This window comes from Emys orbicularis, chromosome 1 (genome assembly GCF_028017835.1).
Source record: "Emys orbicularis isolate rEmyOrb1 chromosome 1, rEmyOrb1.hap1, whole genome shotgun sequence".
NCBI classification, from domain to species: Eukaryota; Metazoa; Chordata; order Testudines; family Emydidae; genus Emys; species Emys orbicularis.
This window is the reverse complement of record NC_088683.1, coordinates 366990691-367000552: the sequence shown is the minus strand read 5'-3', so window position 1 is coordinate 367000552 and position 9862 is coordinate 366990691. Positions and strand designations below refer to the sequence as shown.

Here is a 9862-nt window from a genome sequence, read left to right as displayed (position 1 = left end):
TTCTGCAGATTAAACAAGCCCAGTTCCCTCAGCCTCTCCACACCAGTCATGTGCCCCAGTCCCCTGATCATTTTTGTTGCCCTCTGCTGGACTCTCTCCAATTTTCCACAACCTTCCTGTAGTTCTATAGATGTGGCCTCAGCAGTGCTGAATAGAGGGGCATAATCACTTCCTTCGATCTGATGGCAATGGGCCTACTAATGCAGCTCAATATGCCGTTAGCCTTCTTGGAAAAAAGGGCACACTTCTGACCCATAGCCAGCTTCTCATGCACTGTAATCCCCAGGTCCTTTTCTGCAGAACTGTTGCTTAGCCAGTCGGACCCCAGCTGAATATTGACTACTTATCTGTATTTGAAATGCAGTTACACCAGGGTAACACCCACTTGGCAAGAGTCTACAAGGGCATGTGACCGGGCCACATAAATTTGGCTCCACCTTGGGGAGTCTGTATTTTCCCACAAACTGGTGTGGGAAGCAAGTTTTCAAACAAAGGGTTCCCACCATATGCTAAAGCTATATATAAGGGTGGGAGTGACATCATTGATCATTCTTCACTACCCACACAAGAGGATTCCTGGAAACACCTGAGGAACAAAGACTGAATTGGACCCTGGCTAAAGGGATTTCTAGTCTGTGCTTGGAAACCTCAGAAACCCAAGCTGCAAAGCAAATGTAGCTTGTGCCTTGAGAATCTGCCAGATGGTTTGTTCGAAAATGCTAATTCATAATCAATCTAACTAGTAGGTTAACTTAGTTTGCCTTTTTGCCAATTTGATATGTCATCTTCTTTGATCTGGTTACGATCCCTTATAATCACTTTTATTCTATCTGTTGTACTTAATACACTTGTTTTATGTTTTAATCTAAACCCAGTATCCCTTTAAGTGAAGTGTCTGGGGTAAAAAACTCAGCTTGGTTACCAAAGTGTGCATTGTCCTCTCCACATTGTACCAGGGCAGGATGGTACAGCTCTGGGGTTCTAGCCTAGGGAGCTGGTGGTTATTTTGGCTGTAGCCTCTCTATTGTTGGTTCATGCAGTGGCTGGTCAGAGCCTGCAGGTAACTGTAGCTGGCTGTGTCCCTGCCTGTGTGAATGCTCTCACTGTTTAAACAATGTACAACTTATTTCCAGTCATAATTGCTTGAACTTCAATTTACAGCCATTGAATCGGGCTATGCTAGGCTGAAAAGCTTATTAAACATTTGTTTCCCGTGTTGGAACTTACAGAGTGTTATCAAAAGTCAACCCTAAACCAACCTTGTTAAACTAAATGGATTGAAATCTTTGAGTCTATCACTATAAGGCAGGTTTTCTAATCTTTTAATAATTCTCATGACTCTTCTCTGAACCCTCTTCAATATATCAGCATCGATCTTTAATTTTGGACACCAGAACTGGACAAAGGGTCCAGCAGCAGTCGCACCAGAGGCAAATATAGAGGTAAAATAACTTCTCCATATCTCCTTGAGATTCCACTTTTTATCATCCAATTATCACATTGGGCCCTTATGGCACTGGGTCACACAAACATTCTTTGTTCCTAGATGAAGATATGTATGTAGCTATATTCAAACACATATTGTTTGCTTTGACCCAGTTTTCCAACCAATCCAGATTGCTCTGAACTGTGACCTGTACTCTCCATTATTTACAATGCCCCAATTTTTTTGGCATCTCTATACTTCATCAATATTCAGGCATTTGATTGGTTAGCAGCTGAGTTGCTGACATATGACTCAGCTTACACCTTTCAGTTAACACCTGTAACTTATGCCTCAGATAAAGCTGAGAGTTTGCAAGACAGTGTCTCACCAAAAGAAACAATGGAAGTAAAAGAGGTGAAGGCCTGTAGCCCTAAATACCAAGACCCCTGTGCCATGTGTGCACATTCTGTTGAGCACAAAGTCTTAGCACAGTATGATTATGTCTGTTTCCATGGGGAAAACTGGGCTCCTTTCCAACATAGGAATTGCATCGTGGATCAGACCTATGCTCCATCTAGTTCAGTGTCCTCTCTCTGACAGGGACAGCCCCAGGTGCTACAAAGAAGGTGTAAGAAACCCAACAGTAGATGCATGGGGATTGTGACCTGACCGTCTGGAGGGTGTCACTCTAATGCCTGACAGCTAGAGATTGGCTTGTGCCCTGAAACACTTTGGTATCTAGTCTTTCCAAAATATTTATTTACCTGTAACTATTGTAACTGGATAGTCTCTCTACCCATTTAAATGTCCAAGCCTTTCCTGAGTCTTTCTTAGCTCACAGCCTCAACTACCTCTTGTGGCAACGAGTTCCTAATATGTCACATTTCAGTTTAAATGAATGTCCTCTTGATCTTGTGTTATGAGAAAGGGAGAACACATTCTCAATCTACTCTGTACCAGTAGGTATTTTACAGACTTTTTTCATGTCCCCTCTTATTCATCACCTTTGTAAGGTGATAATCCCAGTCTTTTCAACCTACCTCCGTATGAGAGTTTCCTCAGGCCCATTATCATTCTCATTGCCCTTGCCTGAACACATCTACTTCTGCAATATCCTTTGTGAGAAGGGTGCCCAGTACTACACAGAGGAGTCCAGAGGATGGTGAAACATTGATGCACTGATCTCATGGCATTGTATCTTTTGTATGATTCCCCATCCCACTCCTCCTGGATCCCAATGTTTTGCCTAGTCTCTGTCCATGCTTGAACTGTGAGCAGGGTTTCCCAGAGCTGTGTACCATGATGCCCAGGTCTCTGTCCTGAGTTCATGCAATTAACTTAGAACCTTCCCAGGTGTTTTCAGACTTCCGGCATTTCCCTCCAATGGCCATACACGTTGCTGTTATTGACATCGAAGTTTCTCTGCCATCATGCTGCCCACTCACCTGGCTTGGTTACTCCCTCTGAGGACTTCTCTGGACTATGACCAAAAGAATCTGGTGCCATCTCTAAATGTTGCCACCTCACTACTCACCCCCATTTCTAGATGGATAATAACTATAAAATATTCACCGTACTATTTGTTATAAAGTGTGTAAACCCCCTGGATGTGCTTCTTTTCCTTCACAGGCACCTTGAGAATTTTTTAGCCTAACTGATGCATCGAGCATGTCATGGCAGCTCTCAACCTCACCCCCTCTGACCCTTCAACATTCATACTAACGGGAATCCCTGGCCTGGAATCTGCCCACATCTGGATTTCCATCTGCTTTTTTACATTCTATATTATCAGCCTTTTGGGAAATTTCACAGTTCTGTTTGTTGTATATAAAGAGCAGACCCTGCACAAGCCGATGTACCTGCTGATCTGCATGCTGGCGCTCGTAGACATCGGCATGTCTACCTCCGTCGTGCCGAAGGCACTGTGTATATTTTGGTTCAATTTGAAAGGCATTACTGTGGGTGGCTGCCTCACACAGATGTTCTTCCTTTATGTAGTTTGTGATATGCAGTCAGCCATCCTCGTGATAATGGCATTTGATCGCTACATTGCCATATGTAACCCTCTCAGATATGCGGCTATCCTCACCAATCCACGGATAGCTAAGCTAGGGCTAGTGGTTTTGATAAGAGCTGTTCTCTTCATTTTGCCCCTACCCATGCTCCTGAGCAGGCAGCCATTCTGTACCAACCGCATTATCCCCCATACGTACTGCAACTACATGGCTGTGGTGAAGATATCGTGTGGGGACACCACAGTCAACAGGATGTATGGCTTGGTGATAGCATTTGTAATCACTGGGTTAGACCTAACGCTCATTGCCCTGTCCTACGGTCTGATCATCAGGGCTGTCTTCAGAATCTCCTCCAAGACAGCCCACCAGAAAGCCTTCAACACCTGCACAGCCCAAATCTCTGTGATACTGATGTCTTATACTCCCTTCCTCTTCACTTTTCTGACACACCACTTCGGTCACGGCTTCGCTCCCCAAGTTCACATCATCTTTGCCAACCTCTACTTCCTCATCCCCAGCATGCTCAACCCTATCATTTATGGTGTCAAAACCAAGGAGCTTCATGACAAAATGGGCAAATACACCAGAAGAAGGTGATCGGCAGGGGACACTGACTTTAAACCTGTATAACAAGAGGGAGAAATGATATCTCCTCCTTAATCAAGGGTGCTCTGTCCCAATTTGGCAGAGGTCAGCATTGTGGAAGTTCACAGTCTTTGAAGTTCCTTACACCTAACATCTGTTCACAGTCTGTGAAGTTCACTCCATCACCAAGCACTGCAGGCTGGCCTCTGGGTAGAGTGGGGCCTTAGACACTTTTACTAGCCAATTCCCCTGAGGTAGTGCAGAAGCCAGAAAAGTTCGCTACAATAGTTCCGCACTTAAACTTGGGAACTGGGAGAAATAGATGGGCTGGATTTAAGTGACGTGTAAATATATGTGTAACTTGTGAAATCTTCATATAAATGATAAAAGGTGAAATGGGTAACATTGGAGACCACACGTTCTGCGTAATGTGACTATAACATTACTGCATGAGACGGCTTCCCAGAGACTGGTATAATATTAACCTTTTCCCTGTACTATTTTATTATGAGGTTAGAGCAGTAAACCTGACATTTTTTATTTGGCCTCTGGAACATATTTCATAACAAATTAAATCTTAGACAAGCAAGCTTCCTCTCAGATTCAGTAGTTAGACACAATGAAGGCACCCACAGAACTGATTCTCTCGAGCAAAAATGCTGACGAATTTATGAACGTTCAGCATTTAAGAAATTAATGGAAAACTTTAGTTTTATTTTTTATTATTGTGCTCCAAAGAAATATTCTGGAAATGTTAAATGCTGTTTGAAAACTGCTACAATCCAAAGACACAATGTGACCTTCTATACCTTGGAAGAGTGTACTGTAACCCCCATTTTCCTCATTTTCATATAATCATGTTAAAAATATAAAGCATGCCTTGTAAGATATCAGGGGAAAGGTTATGATCTGCTCAAAGTAATTTCCTATCCATATATGTGTATCATTAATGCATATGAAGTGATGAGATTTGTGTTGTACGGTGGTCACTAAAGCATGCTGTAAATTGGGGAATCAGCCAGATATAAGCCCCCACCCTGAGTCAACAGCAGGGAAAGTAACCAACACCCAGACAGGGTGTCAAACAACCCATCAACAGCTATTGTCCAGCAAGGGAGTCACAATGCAATAACTCACCTGCATGAGGCCACACCAGAGGAACTGCTCATCTTGTTTGGAGAGATTCAGCAATGCCCCCCAGACTGACATGCCTGAACTTGTGCTCCCCAAGCACATGGACTGAGAGTATAAAACAGACAGTGTGGACACAAACTGGGCCCTTCTCCTGTCCACACCTATCGTGCAAGCAACCAAGACACCGAGAAGAAGACAAGACTCCAACACAGGAGATTGGCCCAGGTTTAAGGAACAAACCTGTGCATTAAGGCCTGCGATATCCAGAGGGGTGAGAAAAAACGGCTTCATCTAGTTGCTGCCCAGTCTAAGAGGGTTTAGAGTTTAGCCTGCGAGGTTAGATTTTATTTCAGTTTGGTAACCACTCACTTGTTATGCTTTGATATATAATCACATAAGGTCAATCTTTATAGTTAATAAATCTGTTTCTTTGTTCCACTTGAAGCAGTGCGTTTGGTTTGAAGCGTGTCAGAAACTCCCATTGGGATAACAAGACTGGTACATATCAATTTCTTTGTTAAATTGACGGACTCATATAAGCTTGCAGTGTCCAGCGGGCATAACTGGACTCTGCAAGACGGAGGTTCATAGGGTGTGTCTGGGACCGGAGATATTGGCTAGTGTCATTCGGTTGCAAGTAGCTGGGAGCAGCTTCCATGTCAGCGGCTGTGTGTCAACAGCCCCTGGAGTGGGGGTTCTCACAGCAGAGCAGGGTAAGGCTGGCTCCCAGAGTCAAGGATTGGAGTGACCTAGCAGATCACCGGTCCGGATAACACCAGAGGGGAACATCACACACAGATCTATACAAAGCAGCAGTATTACTTCCCAGAGTTACTGAACTTGTAGCTAATTTAAAATTGAGTTCAAAGGAGCCAAATGTTCAGCAAGTAAATTATCAGAAAATGGGGCAGACAAATCAAGTCTGAAGAGAAGTGTTTGAGAAAGGCAAAAAGGCAGGAGAGCAGCTCATTTGGGGGCAGACCAGGGAGGAGAGGAGACCAGCTACTGGCAGCTCCAGGGGAGCTGAGCTGAAGGAGGCAGAATCACCCCGAGCAACTGTCCAAAGGTCCCTCCCTGAGGGAAGGGAGGGCCTGCTGTAGGTTGGGTGACCAGATGTCCCGATTTTATAGGGACAGTCCTGATATTTAGGGCTTTTTCTTATATAGGCATCTATTACCCCACACCTCCATCCCTATTTTTCACACTTGCTGTGTGGTCATCCCAAGAGGGACGCATTCATCTTGAAACTAGGATTTAAACTAGGCTGGCCAGGGGCTGAACACCTAAGCCCAGAGATAAGTGGGGAAGTGGCATACTGGGAGGAAAAACAAGGAGGAGTGTACAACAGGGGAGGCCTAATGATTTATACTGAGAAAGTAGGGCAATCGGCTAGTTATCTTAGCAGCATGTACACAAAGCAAGAAGCCTGGGAAACAAGCAGGAATAATTGGAAGTCCAGGAACAGTCAAAGCACTGTGATGTGATTGGAATAACAGAGACTTGGTGGGGTAGCTCACATGACTGGAATGATGTCATGAATGGGTATAAACTCTTGAGGAAGGACAGGCAGGGGAGCAAATATGGAGGAGTTGCACTGTATGTAAGAGAGAGGTACAATTGCTCAGAGCTCCAGTATGAAACTGGAGAAAAACCTGTTGAGAGTCTTTGGGTTAAGTTTAGAAGTGGGGGCAACAAGGGTGATGCCGTGGTCGGTGTGTGCTATAGACCACCGGACTAGGAGGATGAGGTAGACAAAACTTTCTTCTGAGAATTAACTGAAGTTTCCAGAACACAGGCCATGGCTCTAATGGGGGACTTTAATCCCCCTGACATCTGCCGGGAGAGCAATAGAGAAGTGAACAGTCAATTCAGGAAGTTTTTGGATTGTTGATGACAATTTCTTGGTGAAACTACTGGAGGAACCAACCAGGGGCTGTTCTCCTCTTGACCTGCTGCTTACAAACAGGGAAGAATTGGTAGGGGAAGTAGAAGTGGGTGGCAACCTGGGCAGCAGTGACCATGAGATGTTTGAGTTCATGATCCTCACAAAAGGAAGAAAGGAGAGTTTAGCAACATACGGACCCTGGACTTCAGAAAAACAGACTTTGACTCCCTTAGGAAACTGATGGGCAGGATCCCCTGGGAGGCTAATATGAGGGGGAAAGAGTTCAGGAAAGGTGGCTGTTTTTTAAAGAAGCCTTACTGAGGGCTCAGGAAGAAACCATCCCGATGTGCAGAAAGAATAGTAAATGTGGCCGGCGACCAGCTTGGCTTAACAGTGAAATCTTTGGTAAGCTTAAACACAAAAAGGAAGGTTACAAGAGGTGGAAACTTGGTCAGATGACTAGGAAGGAGTATAGAAATATTGCTCGAGAATGCAGGGTGTAATCAGGAAGGCCAAAACACAACTGGAGTTGCAGCTAACCAAAAAAGAGGCAGCTGCTGCCCAAGATGAAAGGAGAACGACCTTGCTACATGCACCCACCAGAATGCACCTTGGGGTGATCAGACACCCTTCATGCTGCCTTACCCCAGATGGAGACCTTGGGACTTTCACAGGGAGGTGGTAGGAAGTGTCCCAGGTAGGGCCACTTTACATAGATGGTGGGTATAATAGGCCAGGGGAGGCTAAACCTCCTGTGTGGTTCAGCCGCTGCTCTTCCACCTTTGAGAGCACGGACACATGGGCTGTGGTGGCCCTGCCTGCGCTCCACCCCATATGCTCCATCCCGATTCTCCCCATGGCCCCACCCATGATCCTCCTCTTCCTGTTCCTGCTCCGCTCCTCTGCCAAGGACCGCACTGCTTCTCTCTGAATCCTTCCTCTCCTCCTCTGAGAGGCCCCAACAGCCCACCATTTGACAAGTCTCTCCGCTCTTCCACCCTCCGTGGCCACCCGGTTGCCATGTCATTTGCTGGGTCCCGACTCCCTCCTCTCCTTCACCCCCATCCTCCGTGGCCCTCCCACCAAGAGCTCGCTTAGTCCCTTTTCTCCTCTATCCGTTCCCCCGTGGCCCCCCAGCTTCCGCTTGATAAGTCCTTCCTCTCCTCCACCCCGCTTCCCAATGCTTGCTAGTCCTTCCTCTCCTCCATCCTGACCCCCTCACCTCCAAGACCCCTACTGCCTGCCACTCACCAGTGAAAAACTTGAGCTTACATTTTACAGATCACTATGCAGTGGAAGGCACTATAATTTTGGGTTTATACTCCAGTGGGGGATGTGAGCCTGGGGAGCTGGGAAATTGGCTAGTGTCAAGGTGTCACCCCCACTCTGAACTTTAGGGTACAGATGTGGGGACCTGCATGAGATAACCCCTAAGGTTATTTACCAGCTTAGATCTAGTAGCTGGCACCACCAAATAGTTTAAACAAACTATGGGAGAGTTTATGGGAGAGTCATTTGGAAACTCTGTCTTCCCCCCAAATATTTCCCCAGTCTTTATCCCCCTTTTCCTGGCAGGATTGAGACTGATTCACCTCCCACTAATTCCTGGTGAGCCCAGATCCAAAAAACCTTTGGAACTTAAAACAAGGAAAAATCAATCAGGTTCTTAAAAGAAGGCTTTTAATTAAAGAAAAAGGGTGAAAGGAATACCTCTGTGAGATTAGCATGGAAGCTACTCTCACAGACAACAGATTCAAAACACAGAGGATGTCCCTCTGGGCAAAAATTTAGTTACACCAAGAAACCCAATTTGATTCTTCCTCTATGCAAAAGAAGTCACAAAAGAAAATAAACATAATCTACTACATTCCTTCTCTAAACACTTACTACTTTTAAGAAATGTTAGATGGCTGTTTCCTGGATCCTTCACTCCGGCACAAAAGACTGATTTCCCTCCTCCATCTTTGAAAACATCTTGTCCCCCCATTAGTTCCTCTGGTCAGCTGTCAGCTAGGCTATGTGAAATTCTTAACCCTTTACAGGTAAAAGAGGAATTAACCCTTAACTGTCTGTTTATGACAGCTAGTGTCTGCTGTTTGTATTTGGGTGGCTTAGATAAACCCTCGGGTAGCTCAGTTTGGGTGCGTGGCACCATCTGCTGTCGTGTGGTTGATAACAGGGCCTAGAAACGGTGAATTACCAGTAAAGCAGAGTGAAAAAGGGCCAACCCAGCACGGTCGTTAGAGGGGTGCAGAAGTTCCCATGGCTCCCAGACTGCACGCAGGAGTGAAAACCCATCACATTTATACCCTGCGGAGAACAAATTAGGCCCCCAGGCATCTGTGACACAAAAATATGGAAGGTACTGTAGCTTGAAGAAAAGATCCAGATGTAGCACTTGTTTGATTCCTTTACAACTGTGTTTTCACCCCAGCAGGGCATACCTACCTAAAATACCACCATATTGAAATGATCCCAGGGCAACAGATTAGGAAAACTCTGTGGCTGTTCCCTTGTAAAATGTGGGATACCATGTGAGACGAACTCATTTTGGTCCTGGGAGTGGTGAAGGAATCACACAGTGAGTGGAGAAGTCCCATTTTATTAGGTCTGATGCAGGATAACACAATCCATTGAATTTTGATGTTTACCTGATGCAGAGAATAGACAAACTATTAGAGCTTTTGGGAGCTGCAAGAAATCCATCCGCTTTAGACCTAACAAAGGGACACTGGCAGATACCTTTGACGCCAGAATGCTGGGAGAAGAAAACCTTTTCCACACCCTTTGGCTTGCATGCATTCAGGATCACATCAT

General features: G+C 45.3%; 1 protein-coding gene across 1 annotated transcript; it reads left to right on the top strand.

Moving 5' to 3' along the window:
* The first annotated feature begins 3099 nt into the window (after nt 1-3099).
* On the top strand, nt 3100-4038 carry LOC135881137 (olfactory receptor 52N4-like). The gene has a single exon (XM_065407678.1). The coding sequence runs from the start codon at nt 3100-3102 to the stop codon at nt 4036-4038; it is 939 nt and encodes a 312-aa protein (XP_065263750.1).
* The last annotated feature ends 5824 nt before the right edge of the window (nt 4039-9862 follow it).